We start from the raw sequence: 22,228 nt of genomic DNA on the forward strand, positions 1-22,228 counted from the left end.
GATGTTCAAGCAGTTTAAAAAGGACATTTTAGACGACCTGCTCCAAATGTTTGTCGTTCGTATCTCTTCGGAAAACGCTAAGATAAATCATTAATTATGCGTATTGAGGTAACGTCGATTAGGTTGGTACTTAACTGGTGTGTACATGTTATTTAAACCAGTGGTTCTCAAATGGGGGTACTTGAAGGTATGCCAAGGGGTACGTGAGATTTTTTTTTTAAATATTCTAAAAATAGCAACAATTCCAAAATCTTTTATAAATATATCTATTGAAAAGTATTTCAACAAATAATGAATGTAAGTTCATAAACTGTGAAAAGAAATGCAACAATGCAATATTCAGTGTTGACAGCTAGATTTTTTGGTGGACATGTTCCATAAATATTGATAAAGATTTCTTTTTTTGTGAAGAAATGTTTAGAATGAAGTTCATGAATCCAGATGGATCTCTATTACAATCCCCAAAGAGGACACTTTAAGTTGATGATTACTTCTATGTGTAGAAATCTTTATTTAATCACTTGTTTATTTTTCAACAAGTTTTTAGTTATTTTTTATATCCTTTTTTCCAAATAGTTTAAGAAAGAGCAATATTTATTTTTTTTTTTTTTTTTTTTATTAAATCAACACAAAAACACACAAAATACACTTTCCATCAGTGCATCAACCCCCCAAAGAAAACCCCTCCCTCCCCCATTCACACCCAGCCACACAAAAAAGGGTTGTTTCTTTCTGCTACCAAAATGCTGGTTCCCACAACATATATAACACAGTCTGCAAGGGACATAGTCCCTGAAACACACATGATTGTGTGTGTCGCCGGTCCACTAACACTATCATTAATTACTATTTTTTATGTAATTGTTTTATATGATTTTACTTTCTTTTTTATCCAAAAAAAAGTCATTGTTTTCCTTTTTTTTAATCTCATTTTATTTTATTAAAAAAAAAAAGAAAAAAATAACCTTATCTTCATCAGACCAGGTTGTTAATGGAATTAGACTTGTCTAAAAGGTTTTTAAAACCAGGTCCAGTCCAGACAATGTCAAAGTGGGCCTCAGCAACACACACCCTCATCCATGTGCAACAACAAAAATTAGGGAAACAACAGATTGCATATAAGTTATAAACAAAATTACATTTTCATAAAAAGCATTTGTGTATAGTCCATATTATGTCCAAGTCAGATTCAACACACACCTTCATTTTGTACACTCAAAAAAAGGGAACACAACAACAGATAGCATACATGTTGCTGTTGTTGCATATCTATAAACATTCTTACATTTTAATAATAAGCCTTTAAGGATTTCCCATCTTTTTTCATGTTTTTTGGCATCATTATCGTTGTCAATCATGTATCTTTCTAAAGTTAAAAAATACTGAATAAATGTTTTAAAGAAAGTAATACTAAGTGAATATCTATTTTTGGCCTTAAAAAGAAACCTTTTACCAAGTACTATGATTAAATTAACTAAGTCATGCTTGTCAATAAACTCTCCTGAAATAACAGAAACTATATCAAGCTTCATAAACAAACCAATCCTTGAACACGTTTTTTCAACTTCCACCCAAAAGGAAGACACAATATGACAATACCAAAACAAATGCAGGGTGGATTCAGATATCTTTTTTTCCAAATAGTTAAAAAAAGACCACTACAAACGAGCAATATTTTGCACTGTTATACAATTTAATAAATCAGAAACTGATGACATAGTGCTGTATTTTACTTCTGTATCTCTTTTTTTCAACCAAAAATGCTTTGCTCTGATTAGGGGGTACTTGAATAGAAATAAAAAAATCACAGTGTGTAAATCACTGAAAAAAGGTTGAGAACCACTGGTTTAAATCATCGACGTGTTATTCCCACAATACAGTTTGGTTTGACAATCGTATTGTTGGTCTTGTCAAAATGGGCTTTTATTGTGAAAACCCCAGAGCGGACGTGGTTCGTCCCACTGTACTAGTGTACCAGTGCTGTGTGTTGCTTCATTCCGGTTGAGTCGCTGTCGAGCGGTGACAACCATGTCTGTCCTCCGTGCTGCTGTGCTCTTTTTCGGACTGGTCGCGTCGTGTACTCCGGACTTCGCTCCGCCCACAATTAACATAAACCTGGACGACGACCCAAAAGTGAGATGGGAGCCAATTCTCAAAGTATTTGACCCAGACTATCTCAGAAGAGCCGCTGCTGAGGTCATAGAGTAAGTGCCATAAAAACAAATTAATTTTCTACCGCTTGTCCCTCTAATTATTCCTAAAGGCCTACTGAAATGAGATATTCTTATTTAAACGGGGATAGCAGGTCCATTCTGTGTCATACTTGATCATTTCGCAATATTGCCATATTTTTGCTGAAAGGATTTAGTAGAGAACATCCACGATAAAGTTCGCAACTTTTGGTCGCTTATAAAAAAGTCTGCCTGTACCGGAAGTAGCAGACTATGTGCGCGTGACGTCACGGGTTGTAGGGCTCCCCACATCCTCACATTGTTTACAATCATAGCCACCAGCAGCAGCAGCGATTCGGACCGAGAAAGCGACGATTTCCCTATTAATTTGAACGAGGATGAAAGATTTGTGGATGAAGATAGTGAGAGTGAAGGACTAGAAGAAAAAAAAAAGGCGAGGGCAGTGAAAGTGATTCAGATGTTATTAGACACATTTACTAGGATAATTCTTGAAAATTCCTTATCTACTTATTGTGTTACTAGTGTTTTAGTGAGATTATAAAGTCATACCTAAGTTTCATTATATTTTTTATATCCCACGGTGTGGCGCAGTGGAAGAGTGGCCGTGCGCAACCTGAGGGTCCCTGGTTCAATCCCCACCTAGTACCAACCTCGTCACGTCTGTTGTGTCCTGAGCAAGACACTTCACCCTTGCTCCTGATGGCTGCTGGTTAGCGCCTTGCATGGCAGCTTCCTCCATCAGTGTGTGAATGTGTGTGAATGGGTAAACGTGGAAGTAGTGTCAAAGCGCTTTGAGTACCTTGAAGGTAGAAAAGCGCTATACAAGTACAACCCATTTATCATTTACCTGAAAGTCAGAGGGGTGTGGTGACCGCCAGTGTCTCTGATGGAAGCCATGGAGGAGCCAAGTAAGTCGCAGCTGCTGCAGGAGGACACAATCTCCGCTCATGTCTCCGGTAAGAGCCGACTTATTACCGCAATTTTCTCACCGAAACCTGCCGGTTGACATGTGGTAGAGAAACATGTTCCCTTGACCGCCGTGTTCCATATTAAAGCTTCACAACAAACAAAGAAACACTGGCTGTGTTTCAGTAGGCCTTTAAAGGCCTACTGAAAGCCACTACTACCGAAACCCGCAGTCTGATATTTTATATATCAATGATGAAATATTAACATTGCAACACATGCCAATACGGCCGCTTTAGTTTACTAAATTGCAATTTTAAATTTCCCGCGAGTTTCTTGTTGAAAACGTCGCGGAATGATGATGCGTACGCGTGATGTCACAGACTGTAAGGAAATATTAGCGCTGCACCAAACACGGCTAAAAGTCGTCTCTGTTCATGGTGTAATTACACAGTATTTTGGACATCTGTGTTGATGAATCTTTTGCAATGTGTTCATTTAATAATGGAGACTATAAAGAAGAATGCTGTTGGTGGAAAGCGGTGGATTGCAGCTGTCTTTAGCACCGAGACACAGCCGGTGTTTCTTTGTTTGTTGTGAAGCAGAGCGGTCAAGCGAACATGTTTTCTCTACGTCAACCAGCATGTTTTTGGATGTGGAAATTGTGACGTATATCTTACCGGAGACATCAATGGATTATTCGTCGTCCTGCAGCAGCTGTCATGTCAAAAAAGGCAGCTGTGAGCTTGGCTCCTCGGCTACTCTCTGAGACACTACGTGTTCACCGCAGCCATCCGACCTCGAGGTATGTCTTCACAATCTTTAAAATCTCACTAAAACACTATTAAAACAATGAGCAGATAAGGGATCTTCCAGAATTATCCTAGTAAATATGTCTAAAAACATCTGAATCACTCACAATGCAATCGCCTTTTTTTTTTTAACTTTATTTTTTATTTATTTTTTTCTAGTCCTTCGCTATCAATATCCTCAGCCACGAATCTTTCATCCTCGCTCAAATTAATGGGGAAATTGTCGTTTTCTCGGTCCGAATAGCTCTTTTTGTTGGAGGCTCCCATTATAAACGATGTGAGGATGTGAGGAGCCCTACCACGGGTGACATCATCGTCCGCGACTTCCGGTACAGGCAAGGCTTTTTTATTAGTGACCAAAAGTTGCAAACTTTATCGTCGATGTTCTCTACTAAATCCTTTCAGCAAAAATATGGCATTATCTCGAAATGATCAAGTATGACACATAGAATGGACCTGCTATGCCCGTTTAAATAAGAAAATCTCATTTCAGTAGACCTTTAACTTACAGTAATTACCTGTTTTTTACCAGCTCAACCATTCCAAAATGGCTTCACAATGTCCTCAAAAAACTTGTCAAGTCCTCGGAAAAGTACATTCTTCCTGAGCCTTATGGGGATGAGATTCGAGGCTTGGCGGCACACTTCGGTGATGGCCTCTCAGACGCCATCTTGCTCAACTTTGCCTATGAAATATCTGCGTACGTATGCTTCTTTGTTCCACTGGCCCACGTCTGTGTGGAAGCTTCAGTAAAAAAAAAAATTCTGCTTTTGTAGATTCTGCACAAGCATTGTTGCTCAAGACAAAAATGGGAACCTGTTCCATGGCAGGAATCTGGACTACCCACACTCTTCAGTTCTGAGGAACCTGACTGTGAATGTAAACTTTCTGAAGGACGGAAAGGTACGTCATACTGGATATTAATGTCCATTTATTTAGATTTCATTCATACAAAGCAGGGGGTCACCAACGCGGTGCCCCCGGGCACCAGGTAGCCCGTAAGGACCAGATGATTTGCCCGCTGGCCTGTTCTAAAAATAGCTCAAACAGCAGCACTTACCAGTGAGCTGCCTCTATTTTTTTAATTGTATTTATTTACTAGCAAGCTGGTCTCGCTTAGCTCGACATTTTTAATTCTAAGAGAGACAAAACTCAAATAGAATTGGAAAATCCAAGAAAATATTTCAAAACTTGGCCTTCATTTGTTTAAATAAATTCAATTATTTTTTTACTTTGCTTCTTATAACTTTCAGAAAGACCATTTTAGAGAAATAATACAACCATAAAAATGATTTTAGGTTTTTTAAACACATATACCTTTTAAATTCCTTCCTCTTCTTTCCTGACAATTTAAATCAATGTTCAAGTAAATTTATTTTTATTGTAAAAATAGCTCGGTTGGTAGAGTGGCCGTGCCAGCAACTTGAGGATTGCAGGTTCGATTCCCGCTTGTGCCATCCTAGTTACTGTCGTTGTGTCCTTGGGCAAGACACTTTACCCACCTGCTCCCAGTGCCACTCACACTGGTTTAAATGTAACTTAGATATTGGGTGTCACTATGTAAAGCGCTTTGAGTCACTTGAGAAAAGCGCTATATAAATATAATTCACTTCACAATTCACTAAAGAATAATAAATACATTTTAATTTAATTCTTCATTTTAGTTTCCGTTTTTTCGACAAAGAATATTTGTCAAATATTTCTTCAAACTTATCAAACTTATCATGATTAAAATAAAATAAAAATATTCTGGCAAATCTAGAAAATCTGTAGAATCAAATTTAAATCTTATTTCAAAGTATTTTGAATTTCTTTTGAAAATTTGGGTTTGGAAAATCTAGAAGAAATAATGATTTGTCTTTGTTAGAAATATAGCTTGGTCCAATTTGTTATATATTATAACATAGTGCATATTGGATTTTAACCTATTTAAAACATGTCATCAAAAATACATATTTATTGCGAGAAATCATTAAGATGATCAGTGTTTCCACAAAGATAAATATCATTAATTATTAATAATAACATAGAGTTAAAGGTAAATTGAGCAAATTGGCTATTTCTGCAATTTATTTAAGTGTGTATCAAACTGGTAGCCTTTCCCATTAATCAGTACCCAAAAAGTAGCTCTTGGTTTCAAAAAAGGTTGGTGACCCCTGATATAAAGGCTGCTCTAGGGAAAATGAAAGGACCTTTAAAGTAAAATTTCACTAACAAGTTTTTTATGTACAGTGTTGGGTTAGTTACTGAAAACCAGTAACTAGTTAGAGTTACTAGTTACTTTATTTCAAAAGTTACTAACTCAGTTACTTACACCAAAAAGTAATGTGTTACTGTGAAAAGTAACTATTTAGTTACTACTTTTTTTCTTCTTTTTTTTATAGTTCCCATTAAAGCACTTTTAGCCTTCATTACTGTACTGTTATTGCACTGGAGAATAATACAATTTGTTGATCAACTTGACATGCATTTGCATCACTAAACGCTGCTAAGCAATATGGTCTACATACAACACACAAAGACAGAGATATGTCTCAAAGGGCCAATTTATTTCAGGCTGGAACAAATTGACAAAACTATTTTAAATAGCTGCAACATAACATACATAAGTAACAAACAGCATAATAACAACATAGCTGTAAACCAAGGAATTACTTTAACTTTACATACATAAAGCCTAACCAGTAGGGTTGTGGGAAAAAATTGATTCGAATCTGAATGGCGATTCTCACGTTATGCGATTCAGAATCGATGCTCATTTTTAAAAAATCGATTTTTTTTTTTAAAATCAATCCAAAAAAACAATACACAGCAATACCATAACAATGCAATTCAATTCCAAAACCAAACCTGACCCAGCAACACTCAGAACTGCAATAAACAGAGCAATTGGGAGAAGAAACAAACACGACACAGAACAAACCAAAAGTAGTGAAACAAAAATGATTATCGACAAAAGTATCAATATTAGTTATAATTTCAGAATAGCAGTGATTAAAAACCTTCATTGACATTATCATTAGACATTTATAAAAAAAAATAAAAAGAACAATAGTGTCACAGTGGCTTACACTTGCATCGTATCTCATAAGCTTGACAACACACTGTGTCCAATGTTTTCACAAAGATAAAATAAGCCATATTTTTGGTTCGTTTAATAGTTAAAACATATTTACAATATTGCAAACAGTTGATAAAACATTGTCCTTTACAATTATAAAAGCTTTTTACAAAAATCTACTACTCTGCTTGCATGTCAGCAGACTGGGGTAGATCCTGCTGAAATCCTATGTGTTGAATGAATAGAGAATCCTTTTGAATCGTGAAAAAATCGTTTTTGAATCGAAAATCGTGTTGAATTGGAAAAAAAAAGAAAAAAGATTTTGAATCGAATTGTGGGACACCCAAAGATTCACAGCCCTACTAACCAGGCGTTTTTTTTCTCTCAAGGAATTCTGAAATAAAATCATCCCTGAAGCCCAGAACACTACACATTTCCCCAGTTTTAGTTTAGACATAAGGAACGATTGGCCTGCCCACTCGCATCCCTCTTTATGTTTGTGAACTTTATAGTTCATACATTTAGAGTGGTGTGATAATCAATCACTCTAGAGGTCTAGAATGAAAGAGTATATTAGAGAATTGACAAAGTGTGTGTACTTTCAGTGATGAATGATGAGCACAGGCAGAGTTTGGAGTGTCTTCTTTAGCTTTCTTTCCATGTTTATGTGCTCACTGTCCACTGTGCCCAGGAACTTGGAAAATGTTTTCGTGCCATTTGCTGTTTGACGCCGGTATCATGCTAATTAGCTGCCTGAAAGTGGGTGACTCCACTCTAGAAATAGCCTGCATGTCTTCTAGCACATACGCTGCAATGGCTCTATCAATGTTGTCCTGGCTAGCAGTGCCTCTGTTAAAATCTTTAAGTGAAGTGTGTCTGTCTTTACTAGCTTCGTCAAAGCATTTTGCTTTTGTAGCCGTTTCAGCAGATTTTAATTGCTGTTTTGTGCAGTAGATTGGATCTTTAATCCAAGACACAACTTACATTAAACTAAAATGTTCTTTTCTTTGTGTTCGACAAAAGAAAAGTAGTGAGAATATCCCTATGTTAAGAAACTCGACTGTAGCTCCGCCATGATCAGACAACCCCCCTCATCCCCTTCCTCCCCACACCCACACCCAGACACACTCAGCGCGCCTCTTCCTTGTGACACAAGAGATTCAGAAGGACAACACCACAGCGCTCGTATAAAACACTCAGATCTTCAGTTTTCTGGCCGATACTATTAATTAACGCAGTAACGGTAACTGAGTTACTGAATATAAAAAATAACGCAATGGACTACTAGTTAACACCGAAACTAACAGCGTTACAGTAACGCGTTAGTCCCAACACTGCTTATGTACCATATTTTCCGGATCATAGGACCAAAAGGTGCAATGCCGATGAATGGTCTATTTTCAATCTTTTGTCATACTGTATATAAGGCGCACTGGATTATAGGGCGCTTAAAGGAGTCATATTATTTTTTTTTTTTCTAAATTGAAAACACTTCCTTATGGTCTACATCGGTGTTTTTCAACCTTTTTTGAGTCAAGGCACATTTTTTGCGTTGAACAAATCTGGAGGCACACCAACAGCATAAATCATTAAAAAAAAACCTCAGTTGACAGTAAAAAGTCGTTGCAATTGTTGGATATGACTTTAAACCATAACCAACCATGCATCACTATAGCTCTTGTCTCAAAGTAGGTGTATTGTCACCACCTGTCACATCACGCCCTGACTTATTTAAAGTTGTTTGCTGTTTTCCTGTATGTAGTGTTTTAATTCTTGTCTTGCGCTCCTATTTTGGTGGCGTTTTCACTTTTTTTGTTATTTTCCTGTAGCAGTTTCATGTCTTCCTTTGAGTGATATTTCCCGCATCTACTTTGTTTTAGCAGTTCAACAATATTTCAGTTGTTTTTATCTTTCTTTGTGGGGACATTGTTGATTGTCATGTCATGTTCAGATATACTTTGTGGAAGCAGTCTTTGCTCCACAGTAAGTTTTTGCTGTCGTCCAGCATTCTGCTTTTCTTTACTTTGTTGCCAGTTCAGTTTTAGTTTCGTTCTGCAAAGCCATCCCTAAGCTTCAATGCCTTTTCTTAAGGGCATTCACTTTTTCTTTATTTTTGGTTTAAGCATTACACAAAATTTTACCTGCACACCGCCTCCCACTGTTTCCGACATCTACAAAGCAATTAGCACCGGCTGCCAACCACTGATATGAAAATATTACACGGTTACTCCACCGAGCTCTAGACATCACAGACACTCAACAACAACACATAATTTACAGACAGTAATTACTGGTTTGAAAACAATTTTAACCCAAATAGGTGAAATTAGACAATCTCCCACGGCACACCAGACTGTATCCCGTGGCACACTGGTCTACAAAACATGTAATGGTGGTTCTTTGGTCAAAATGTTGCATAGATTATGTTCTACAGATCATCTTCAAGCCGCTCTCTGACTGTCGCTTCAGGATGCGCCGTTCTGTGGGCGGTCTTATTTACGTGGCTCACCTTCGACAGCGTCTTCTCCCCATCATCTTTGTTGTAGTGGTGTAGCGTGCAAGGACGGGAGTGGAAGAAGTGTCAAAAGATGGAGGTAACTGTTTTAATGACATTCAGACTTTACTTCAATCAATAAAGGAGCAGCAGCTCCTCATCCGGAAACAACAACAATGCCAGAAATGTGTCCCGTGAAAAATAGTCCTACCAGAACTCTCTAATCACTAAAGTTCCTTGGGTGAATAATTAAAACTCACGACACCGGTATGTTTTAGCGCTTTCATGGCGAGTTTACTGACAGATATAAGTAAGAACATTACACTACTTTATATTACAAATGGCAACAGCGGAGGATGAATGTCCCATTACAAGAAGATAGAGAAAAAGAAGGTTTTCGACTACGGTGTCGACACAAAGGGGGATGCGCACACATTTTCAGGACTTATACATATGAGCAGTTACCAGAAGGTAAGAAAAGTTGCTTTTGCATAATATTGTGAAACAAGACGCCCGATAATATCTCTTACCTTATACACACACACCATAATAATACTCGTATGTTGAAGCACAGTACAATCCATCAAGCAGTGCGGCTTCATAGCTTACCCAAGTCGTACTAAAACATTTTGAGAATCACTACATTAGATATAAATCAAAATCGGTAGCGTTATTTTCATCACAGGTAGCCTTTTTGCCATCACTACTGAAGTTTCACATGATGTTGTGCATGTTGTGGAATCCAAACTTGCACTTCAAGGTTAAGGACATTCAAACCTTTTTTTGTGGCTTCAAACTGAGCTGACATTAAGTGTGCAACTTGCAGGTGGCATACAGTGGAACGTCGTTTGCTGGCTATGTTGGCCTGTGGACAGGACAGAGTCCGTACAAGTTTACTGTCTCCGGTGACGAGCGAGGTAGGACCACAATTCTTTTAAGTTTGTTGTAAGGAGCTGCAGACAATGTTTGATGTTTTTTCTCAGGCAAGGATCATTGGTGGAACGGCTGGAAGAATATGGTGTCCGGTTTTTTGTTAGGGAGAAGTCCCGTCAGCTGGCTGGTGAGAGAGGTGAGCTGAGGAAAGCACTTTTCCACCAAAAGTTCAGTTCCTGGAACCTCTAGTTGCTGGAACTATAGGTTCCTGTTGAAGTGTGTGGTTTGTGTTCCCATTGCATTTCACAGTTCCGGATAGTTTATACAAATCAGGCTGATGACGTATGGAGGAGTGGTTTAGTATATTCCTACACTGATACCATGTAAATAAACAGACAATATTAGGTCGCAGTTTTTTTACTAAAAAGTAAATGAAATACAAAGCAATGATATACAAAGCGATATTATAAAAAAAATAAAGTGTATCGTAAATGTTCATAAAAAGTCAGGCAAATGATGAAGTCATGAGGGTCAGACGGTTCCTTTTGGTCCGTTTTATCTGTAAATAAAAACATATAAATATTAAATGTGCCAATTACAGGGGTATCACACTACTCCGCCTCCCTGGGGAGGTACTGGAAAGGAGGGTCCGGCCTATAAGTCGAACCTCAGATTCAAGAGGTGCAATGTGGATTCCATCCTGGTCGTGGAAAAACTGACCAGCTCTTTACTTTTGCGGGAATCCTGGAAAAGGCCTGGGAGTATGCCTGTCCAGTCTACATGTGCTTTGTGGATTTGGAATCCTGGAAAAGGCCTGGGAGTATGCCTGTCCAGTCTACATGTGCTTTGTGGATTTGGAGAAGGCGTATGACTGGGTCCCAAGGGAGATCTTGTGGGAGGTGCTGAGGGAGTACGGGGTGAGGGGATCCCTGCTTAGGGCCATCCAATCTCTGTACAACCAAAGCGAGAGTTGTGTCCGGGTGCTTGGATGTAAGTTAAATCCGTTTTCTGTGGGGGTGGGTATTCGCCAGGGCTGCGCCCTGTCACCTATCCTGTTTGTGATTTTCATGGACAGGATTTTTAGGCAGTCGTGACCATGGCGGACAAGGTATACGTCTCGGGGGGCTAAAGGTTGCATCACTGATTTTTGCAAATGATGTGGTCCTGATGGCCCCTTCAGTTCGTGACCTTCAGCTCTCACTGGATCGGTTCGCAGCCGAGTGTTCTGCGGCTGGAATGAGGATCAGCATCTCCAAATCTGAGGCCATGGTTCTCAGCAGGAAACCGATGGTTTGTACAGTCCAGGTAGAGAACAAAACTCTATCCCGATAGTGGAACTTCAGATTCAAGAGGTGCAATGTGGATTCCATCCTGGTCGTAGAAAAACTGACCAGCTCTTTACTCTTGCGGGAATCCTGGAAAAGTCCAGGGAGTATGCCTGTCCAGTCTACATGTGCTTTGTGGATTTGGAGAAGGCGTATGACTGGGTCCCAAGGGAGATCTTGTGGGAGGTGCTGAGGGAGTACGGGGTGAGGGGAACCCTGCTTAGGGCCATCCAATCTCTGTACAACCAAAGCGAGAGTTGTGTCCGGGTGCTTGGGTGTAAGTTAAATCTGTTTCATGTGGGGGTTGGTAATCGCCAGGGCTGCGCTCTGTCACCTATCCTGTTTGTGATTTTCATGGACAGGATTTTTAGGCAGTCGTGACCATTGCGGACAGGGTATACGTCTCAGGGGGCTAAAGCTTGCATCACTGCTTTTTGCAGATGATGTGGTCCTGATGGCACCTTCGGTTCCCTACCTTCAGCTCTCGCTGGATTGGTTCGCAGCCGAGTTTTCAGTGGCTGGAATGAGGATCAGCATCTCCAAATCTGAGGTCATGGTTCTCAGCAGGAAACCGATGGTTTGTACAGTCCAGGTAGAGAACTAGACTCTGTCCCAGGTGGAGGAGTTTAAGTATCTCGGGGTCTTGTTCACGAGTGAGGGAAAGATGGAGAAGGAAATCAGCCGGAGAATCAAAGCAGTATTGCAGTCTCTCTGCCGCACTGTTGTGACGAAACGAGAGCTGAGCCAGAAGGCAAAACTCTCGGTCTACCGAGCTATCTACATTCCTACTCTCACCTATGGTCATGAAGTGTGGGTCATGACCGAAACAATAAGATCCCGGATACAAGCGGCCAAAATTAGTTTCCTCAGAAGAGTGGCTGGCATCTCCCTTAGAGATAGGGGGAGAAGTTCAGTCACCTGAGAGAGACTCGGAGTAGAGCCGCTGCTCCTTCGCTTGGAAAGGAACCAGTTTAGGTGGTTCGGGCATCTCGTGCAGATGCCTCACGAACGTCTCCCTAGGGAGGTCCTCATTGCACGTCCCACTGGGAGGAGACCCCACGGCAGGCCAAGGACCGGATGGGGGGATTACATCTCCTCTCTGACCTGGGAACGCTTCGGGATTCCCTAGGAGGTAGTTGCTTTGGAAAGGGAAGTCAGTCCACTTTTCGTAGCTTCGCATATTGAAATTAAATCTGTACAAGATAATAAACAACAGTAAACTGCATATAATTTAAAAACTCCGGTTGAGTATAAACACTGCAAGATAGTTCCATTGACCAGCGTTCTTCAGCACAAAAATTGCTGCAAGTGGAAAGTTCCTTTCGTTTTTCTTTCTTTCCGTTGTCAAGTTTGTTGTTGTGGAAATACACAAAAAATAGGAAACGCTCAAGTTGTCCTCGCATACTTTGGAATAGTGGCAGTGTGTCCGAAAAATACCTTTTAGGAACGCCCCCAACAGTGTTCAACCAATCAGCGTTCAACAGCACAATCCACCCCCGAAAAAATTCCGAAAAGTCCCAACTAGCTGGAGGAACTCTGAAAGGTTCCTGAAGAACTAAATCTACCTGGGTAGTTTTTGGTGGAAACATGGTTCCTGTAAAGGTTTCCGTGGTGGAAAAAGGCCTAATAAAACGAGCTCATCCTGCAAACGTCTTAAATGTTGCTATTTGTCTTTCACGCAGACTCTGGAGGTGGCAGAAGACTTTCAAAACGCAGTCATGCGTCTTGCCAAAATCCCCATCATCACAGAGGTGTATTACATTGTGGGCGGGGCACGGGCGGGGGAAGGAGTCGTCATCACCAGAAACCGAGGCGGCCCTGCAGACATCTGGCCTTTGAATCCGCTGAATGGCGAGTGAGTGTACGAACAGCTTAGCACACTTTCACAACGTGCCCTTTGTTGACGCCCATCTGAATTGGTTCAGATGGTTCCTAGTCGAGACCAACTTTGATCACTGGCTTCCGTCCCCAGCCAAGGATCATCGGAAGTAAGCTGTTCAATAATGAATACTGCTGGAATGTGGCTGATGACACAGAATGCGTAATATTAATACTACTTTGGTTTTATCGTTCGTAGACAAGCAGCGGACAAAGCAATGAATGCCACAGGTCAAGGTCACATCAACATGAAGACGCTTTATCAGGCAAGTCAAAGAGAAAATATGTTTAAGTACTGATGAAACCAAAGCAATTTCTGTTGTGATCCTTAAAAAACGTTGTATTTATACCCTGTAACTTTGTCTCTCCTCAGGTTTTGTCACTCAATCCAGTGTGTAATGAGTAAGTAAATCATTTGTTATTACGCTCACGTCTTTGTGACAATGCATCTAATGTTGTCTGAATAGGGCCCTATTCTCCCGTTTGTGTTTTTTTACGCGATTGCAGTTATCCACGTCTTTTCTCATCTGGCCTGCGGACATACTCACCCCGTTCCGTTTTTTTCACGGTTGCGTAAAAATCATGGGGCATAACTTTACTAATACTTGTAACTGTCAACGAAATTTTTTAAAAAGATCGCATCAATATAGGCAGTGTTTGTCACATGAACGTGTGTCGCCATGGTGATAATGTGTGTATGTGCGCTACAACAGCATCTTATTCCTGGCTGGATGTGAATAATAATTTGAAGATGCACATTGAATGTGTGCTTGTTTTTGTGAGTGTGTGTTCTTGTATTTCTACCCTTTTTGAGACATCAACAAGGAAAAGTTCCTTCTATATAAGGACCAGTGAACAAGTTAGGACCGAAATCATGGTCCCAATATGGAAAACCATTGCATCAGATAGAGCAGTGGTTCTCAACCTTTTTTCAGTGATGTACCCCCTGTGAACATTTTTTGAATTCAAGTACCCCCCTAATCAGAGCAAAGCACTTTTGGTTGAAAAAAAGAGATAAAGAAGTAAAATACAGCACTATGTCATCAGTTTCTGATTTATTAAATTGTATAACAGTGCAAAATATTGCTCATTTGTGGTGGTCTTTCTTGAACTATTTGGAAAAAAAGATATGAAAATAACTAAAAACTTGTTGAAAAATAAACAAGTGATTCAATTATAAATAAAGATTTGTACACATAGACGTAATCATCAACTTAAAGTGCCCTCTTTGGGGATTGTAATAGAGATCCATCTGGATTCATGAACTTAATTCTAAACAATTCTTCACAAAAACAGAAATCTTTAGCATCAATATTTATGGAACATGTCCACAAAAATGAATATTGCATTGTTGCATTTCTTTTCACAGTTTATGAACTTACATTCATATTTTTTGAAGTATCATTCAATAAATATATTTATAAAGGATTTTGGAATTGTTGCTAATTTTAGAATATTTTTTTTTAATCTCACGTACCACTTGGCATACCTTCAAGTACCCCCATTTGAGAACCACTGAGATAGAGAATGTCTCATTTGCACGCCTGGTGGTGAGATCTATCAAGAAGATCCCAAAAAGGAGGGATTTTTAAAATCTACTGTATGTCCGTTTTAATAGTGTTCCCCCTCTGGTCAACATATGAAATAACAAGTGTGTGTAAAAAAATCGAAGTGTTTCCCCTTTGGCCAACATATGTAATAACAAATGTTTGTAAGAAATTGAAATGTGCCCTCCTTGGCCAAAACAATAATAATAAAAATATATGTGTATAGAGACATACTTTAATAACGAAGTAAATAATGAAGATTAAAAAATAATTACAAAAAAAATAATTAACTAAAAGCTTACATGTTTTATTTTCCTATCATGTATATATTATCAATGTTGTTAATACAAATCTTTATATATCAAGAAAGGGTGGACATAAAGAGGTAGGCATTTTTCGGAGGTCTCAAGAAGGTAACAAATACAAGAATGTGTGTGTGTGTGTGTGCGTTTGTGCGCAGTGCAAGTCGGAGAAAGGCCGCTGACGGTTTGATATTAACTGTTAAAGAAATCAATGATATCAATTAGTTGAGATGGAATGGTATGACAATTTCATATTACAGTTGTTGTTACCAAAATGATCACAATTATCATTATTATCGCGGTATTGATGAATTTGCTCTAAAAGTACTTAAACACATACTGAAATATTTACATTTGAAAAAAAAAAAATAGATCCACTGTTAAAAAGCCCACTATTTTGCATGTTTTGTATTTCTTATACCTATGTTCTGGCAGGCGTTTTGTTGTCCTACTCTTTTCAGTGGTCCTTGAACGCTCTGTAAAAACACCTTTGTGCCTCATTTCTTCGAGTATTCATCGAGCACTCTGTACTACCAGAGCACAGTTTGGAGGTTCAATGTGCACAATTGCATATCTTAGTCGCTCAGACAACTATGTATTCATGTTAGCATTCAAACTTGAGAACTAGCGCTAGTCCGTCCATGAGTTTGTCAAAGTCCAGTTATCAAACCTGGTTTTTCGATAATTAAAACGGTAATACTTACCATCGAGAGTTTAACCGCGGTTATTATTATTACCGTTTATCGTTTCATCCCTAATTGATAGACGCTTCATTACATACAAGACGCATTGAACGTGTTAGTACTGGGACGTTCAAACATGGCAGATATACGCGCGTCCTCTTCCGCTGTCGACACACTCACGAGACAAAGATGCGCATTTTGAATTTTTTTTTAGTTAACAAAGAGTAGCATTGATGTGCTTTTATCCTCATGTCAATGGATGCTTTCAAGGTTTCCCAGTTGAGGCGATCAGAATAGATTTCATAGTTTTCTGGGAGTTTCGTTTATAATTTTATTACGTGTATACATTTAGGTTTAGATTTAAAATTTAGCGCTCACATTTAGATTTGAGCTTTAAATTTAACATTTAGGATTAGATTTAACATTTAGCGTTCAAAATTAGATTCAAGATTTTGGTTTGGATTTAACATTTACTGCTCAGGTTTAACATTTATTGCTCACATTTAACAATTAGTGCTCACATTCAGATTCAAAATTAAGGTTTAGATTTAAGATTCATGGTTAGATTTAACTTTTCGATTTATATTTAAGACTTATGTTTGGATTTAACATTTAGATTTGAGATTTAAATTTAAAATTTAGGTTTAGACATAACATACGTTTTTAGATTCAACAATTAGGGCTCACATTTCGATTTAAGATTTTGGTTTAGATATAACATTTATTTTTAGATTTAACAATTAGGGCTCACATTCAGATTTAAGATTTTGGTTTAGATTGAACATTTAGCGCTGAGGTTTAATAACATTTATTGCTTACATTTAACATTTAGTGCTCACATTAAGATTCAACATTTAGGTTTAAATTCAACATTTAGGTTAAGATTTAACATATTGGTTTAGATTCAAGATTTAGGTTCAGATTGAATTTATAGATTTATAGTTAGGAGATGTTTAGGTTTGGATTCAATATTTAGCATTCAGGTTGAACATTTATTGCTCACATTTAACATTTAGCGCTCACTTTTAGATTCAACATTTAGGTTTAGATTCAACATTTAGGTCAAGATTTAACATATAGGTTTAGATTTAAGATTTGAGTTTAGATTCAATTCATAGATTTATATTTAAGACTTAGGTTTTAATTTAACATGTGGATATATTATTTAGATTCAACATTTAATTTAAACTTAATGTGATGAAAATGAGCTATATCTGGCAAAAGTGAGTTAAATCTGAGAAATATATCTGCCAGAAAAGCGGGATTGAACTTTTACATTCCTCTCCACTCGTCACCATTTTTGCCAACAAGAGTCTTTCATAAAAGAAATGTATCAAAGTTAATTGATCAATTTCAAGGATTCAATGGACTTTATTGTCACAAGCCCACATGAGACGCCTGAGGTGGCATGAAATGTAGCACCCGTCGTCCCAGATTTAGCCCAATGCGGACCGCAAGAACAGAATAATTACTTCATAAATAGCATAGGTTAATAGAATATGATTGAAAAATAGATGTGTCCTAATAGAAAGTAAAGAATATGACAGCAACCAAACCAAATAAAAGCCAAGTTGAGCGCAGTTTATAGTTTTCTGCATGCAAAATAAAATGTTTGTATATTATGTGTTTTATGGTAATATTTGTGGGTGTCTGGAACAGATTACTTGGGCTTTATTGATTTTTTTTTTTGTCTGATACTCCTTCGTCTGACCTTTTTGCAACATATCCTTAGTTCTTAGTTTTACAGCACAGTTCCTCTTACAGAAAATATTGAACAAAAATCTTTTTAAATCTATAAAGGAGATCTTTCACCTTTGACTGTGTTTCTAACAGATAGCAACTTGCACATTCAAGAGGAACTTTGCACCGCTTCCCCTTTCCTCCAAATTCTTTTTGGATAATAATAAATGTGTGCAATGGTTGTGGTTTTCAGCCTCCTGCTGACAAACCCAAAAACAATTCAACATTGTCCACGACCAAATTGTAAATGTAGAACAGGGGTGTCAAACTAATTTTAGCTTAGGGTCCGCATGGAGGAAAATCTGTGCACACACGAGCCGGACTATTAAAATCATGGCATTAAAACAAAAAAATAAAGACAACTTCAGATTTTTTTTTTTTGTCTTACTTTGGCCAAAAATAGAAAAACATATTCTTAAAATATTACAATAAGAATATAGAAGAAAAAAAAACAGGCAGCGGTAAAATTTAGATCCATAAAGGTAAGAAGAAAGTGAATGAATGTTTGTAACTAAATAAATTTACATATGCATAAAAATGTATTTTCTTTTGTATTTTTTTAATGAATTAAGTAACATTTATGCCAACATTTTTTTCAAAACACAATATATTATGTGAGACATAACAGTATACTGCGATGAGGTGGCGACTTGTCCAGGGTGTAACCCACCTTCCGCCCGATTGTAGCTGAGATAGGCACCAGCGCCGCCCACGACCCAAAAGGGAATAAGTGGTAGAAAATGGATGGCTGCATGGATGGATAACAGTATAATGCATACCAGTGTTTCCCACAGGTCAGGCATCTATTTGTGGTGGTGTGGTCGAGCGGCAATGGGGGCGGGGCAATGGGGGCGGGGGATTGGGGGTGGGGAGGCAGCGGCTGCGGCGATGACCGAGAAGAACGCGGAGTTGGAATATAATTACTTTATACTTTACACTTTATGTACATATTTATATAATATTTGCATATTTATATAATAACTACAAGCTCCATTCACAGAGTCTCATTGCTTATATGAGCGGTCGAGCGAGTCAAAAGCCGAAAAAAAAAAGATATATATATTTTTTTTATTTAATTTTATTTTATTTTATTTTTTTTTATTTGCGGCGGCCGTAATTCTTTCGTGGCGGGCTGCCACAAATGAATGAATGTGTGGGAAACCCTGCATGCATTTAGCATTTGTTTTCAAAACCGTTACAAAAAAGTGGGACCCCAAAAATGTACTGCCAGACCCCATTTTTATGACTTGATGGATATTTTGAAAATTCCTAGCGCCAACACTGGAGTATCGGTGCGTGCAAAACAGCAGCAGGCAGCTGTGGCCTGCGGGCCGGTGCTAACACTATTCAATAATTCGATCCGGCCCGCGGGCCTTGATTTTGACGCATAAGCCGTAGAACTTTGTAAAATAGTTTTTTTTACGAGTGTCGTAGGCTTAAAGTTGTGTATTCCTTTGTACTCTCAACATTGTCCCTTTTTGTCATTTTACAGGATAACAGTTTATACGACAATGATGAGTGCTGCAAAACCTGAGGCGTATTCCACACGTGTCAGGCCACAGGTATATCTTGCACATATGAGTAGTGGGAGATAATATTATATAATGTGGGGCAAAAAAGTATTTAGTCAGCCACCGATTGTGCAAGTTCTCCCACTTAAAATGATGACAGAGGTCTGTAATTTTCATCATAGGTACACTTCAACTGTGAGAGACAGAATGTGAAAAAAAATCCAGGAATTCACATTGTAGGAATGTTAAAGAATTATTTGTAAATTATGGTGGAAAATAAGTATTTGGTCAATAACAAAAATTCAACTCAATACTTTGTAATATAACCTTTGTTGGCAATAATAGAGGTCAAACGATTACTATAGGTCTTTACCAGGTTTGCACACACAGTAGCTGGTATTTTGGCCCATTCCTCTATGCAGATCTTCTCAAGAGCAGAGATGTTTTGGGGCTGTCGCTGAAGAACACAGACTTTCAACTCCCTCCACAGATTTTCTATGGGGTTGAGGTCTGGAGACTGGCTAGGCCACTCCAGGACTTTCAAATGCTTCTTATGGAGCTACTCCTTTGTCGCCCGGGCGGCGTGTTTGGGATCATTGTCATGCTGGAAGACCCAGCCACGTTTCATCTTCAAAGCTCTCACTGATGGAAGGAGGTTTTGGCTCAAAATCTCACGATACATGGCCCCATTCATTCTTTCCTTAACACCGATCAGTCCTCCTGTCCCCTTAGCAGAAAAACAGCCCCAAAGCATAATGTTTCTACCCCCATGCTTCACAGTAGGTATGGTGTTCTTGGGATGCAACTCAATATTCTTCTTCGTCCAAACACGACGAAATGAGTTTATACCAAAACATTCTTTTTCGGTTTCATCTGACCACATGACATTCTCCCAATCCTCTGCTGTATCATCATCCATCTGGCAAACTTCAGACGGGCCTGGACATGACTGGCTTAAGCAGGGAGACACGTCTGGCACTGCAGCATTTGATTCCCTGTCGGCGTAGTGTTACTGATGGTAACCTTTGTTACTTTGGTCCCAGCTCTCTGCAGGTCATTCACCAGGTCCCCCTGTGTGGTTCTGGGATTTTTGCTCACAGTTCTCATGATCATTTTGACCCCACGGGATGAGAGCTTGCGTGGAGCCCCAGATCAAGGGAGATTATCAGTGGTCTTGTATGTCTTCTATTTTCTGATAATTGCTCCCACAGTTGATTGTTTCACACCAAGCTGCTTGCCTATTGTAGAGTCACTCTTCCCAGTCTGGTGCAGGTCTACAATTCTTTTCCTGGTGTCCTTCGACAGCTCTTTGGTCTTAGTGGCGTTTGGAGTCTTACTGTTTGAGGCTGTGTACAGGTGTCTTTTATACAGATAACGAGTTCAAACAGGTTCCATTAATACAGGTAACGAGTGGAGGACAGAAGAGTTTCTTAAAGAAGAAGTTACAGGTCTGTGAGAGCCAGAGATCTTCCTTGTTTGAAGTGACTAAATACTTATTTTACACCATAATTTACAAATAAATTCTTTAAAATTCCTACAATGTGAATTCCTGGATTTCTTTTTCAGATTCTGTCTCTCACAGTTGAAGTGTACCTATGATGAAAATTACAGACCTCTGTCATCATTTTAAGTGGGAGAACTTGCACAATTGGTGGCTGACTAAATACTTTTTTGCCCCACTGTATGATAATAGCTGGGCTTCACGGTGCCAGAGGGGTTAGGGCCTCTGCCTCACAATACGAAGTCCTGGGTTCAATCCCGGGCTCGGGATCTTTCTGTGTGGAGTTTGCATGTTCTCCCCGTGACTGCGTGGGTTCCCTCCGGGTACTCCGGCTTCCTCCCACTTCCAAAGACATGCACCTGGGGATAGGTTGATTGGCAACACTAAATGGGCCCTAGTGTGTGAATGTGAGTGTGAATGTTGTCTGTCTATCTGTGTTGGCCCTGCGATGAGGTGGCGATTTGTCCAGGGGTGTACTGAGATAGGCACCAGCGCCCCCTGCCACCCCAAAGGGAATAAGCGGTAGAAAATGGATGGATGATAATAGCTTCGATACAGAGGCAACTTGTTTTTCCATTCTATTGGTACTTTAACACGGCACACTGCTCTGCTCCCTCTGAAGTCATGCATGTTCTCGTTGGCCGGATAAAACCTGTTTGCAGGCCTGATCCAGCATGCGGACCACACGTTTGATACACCATGCATCCACTAAATTAGAATTTCTATTTTCATTTTTTTGTCCAGGGCTGTCCTGGGACTCACTGACCTGAAGCGCTTTGAGTGATCAAGAGAGAATCTAAATGGCACTTATCGTAAAAAATGACCAACAAACAAAAACATTCTAAGCCTTTGTAGATACTTAATTGATTCAGAATACCAATTGCTTTAACATCAGTGTGTATGCGATTTCTCATGTTTGTGACAACTTTTAATGCACCTTATGGTGAAGATTTCAAACTTGTGAGGCAAATATATCCTTTGAACTTCATTTGGAACAGACCAGGTACAATAATACAGTAAAACAAGTAATATACTGTAAACAAGTAATATACTGCCGTTTTTTTTAAACATTTTTTAAAATGACATGTCCTTGCTTAAACAGGGGATGTCTTTTGCTGTTCTATTTTTTTTAAGTGTGAGCAGAAGTTTTGATGGTGCAGTGCCTTAATTAAGACAATGTTGCTTTAGTTCGCAGATTGACGTGTTAGAAGTGATATTTTTAATCAGCTACATTCATTATGTCTGTCGCATAAGATTAGCTTTCAATTTTAATTGCCATGTTTTTAACTATTTCATGCACACGTTAAAATGTTATTGTGATGCATTGTCTACATTCAAATTTACAACCACAAATTATGAAAATAAATGTATTTTTTTAAATTGTTATTGTTGTCCTTTAATGT

The 22,228-nt window shown here is 38.7% G+C and overlaps 1 protein-coding gene across 1 annotated transcript; it reads left to right on the top strand.

Moving 5' to 3' along the window:
* The first annotated feature begins 1,972 nt into the window (after positions 1 to 1,972).
* LOC133535201 (N-acylethanolamine-hydrolyzing acid amidase-like) lies at positions 1,973 to 22,211 on the top strand. The gene is made up of 11 exons (XM_061874799.1): positions 1,973 to 2,204; positions 4,443 to 4,610; positions 4,687 to 4,813; positions 10,292 to 10,382; positions 10,449 to 10,534; positions 13,346 to 13,518; positions 13,589 to 13,651; positions 13,741 to 13,807; positions 13,915 to 13,943; positions 19,306 to 19,375; positions 21,570 to 22,211. The coding sequence occupies exons 1-11, from the start codon at positions 2,029 to 2,031 to the stop codon at positions 21,588 to 21,590; spliced, it is 1,071 nt and encodes a 356-aa protein (XP_061730783.1). The 5' UTR covers positions 1,973 to 2,028; the 3' UTR covers positions 21,591 to 22,211.
* Positions 22,212 to 22,228: the final 17 nt, after the last annotated feature.

This window comes from Nerophis ophidion, linkage group LG16 (genome assembly GCF_033978795.1).
Source record: "Nerophis ophidion isolate RoL-2023_Sa linkage group LG16, RoL_Noph_v1.0, whole genome shotgun sequence".
Taxonomy (NCBI): domain Eukaryota; kingdom Metazoa; phylum Chordata; class Actinopteri; order Syngnathiformes; family Syngnathidae; genus Nerophis; species Nerophis ophidion.

Excerpts from the sequence above, each read along its gene's own strand:
- LOC133535201 (XM_061874799.1), top strand. The coding sequence starts at position 2,029 with ATGTCTGTCCTCCGTGCTGCTGTGCTCTTTTTCGGACTGGTCGCGTCG. Across the intron at positions 10,535-13,345 it reads TCAGCTGGCTGGTGAGAGAG|ACTCTGGAGGTGGCAGAAGA; the intron begins GTGAGCTGAGGA and ends TCTTTCACGCAG. Across the intron at positions 13,808-13,914 it reads ACATGAAGACGCTTTATCAG|GTTTTGTCACTCAATCCAGT; the intron begins GCAAGTCAAAGA and ends GTCTCTCCTCAG.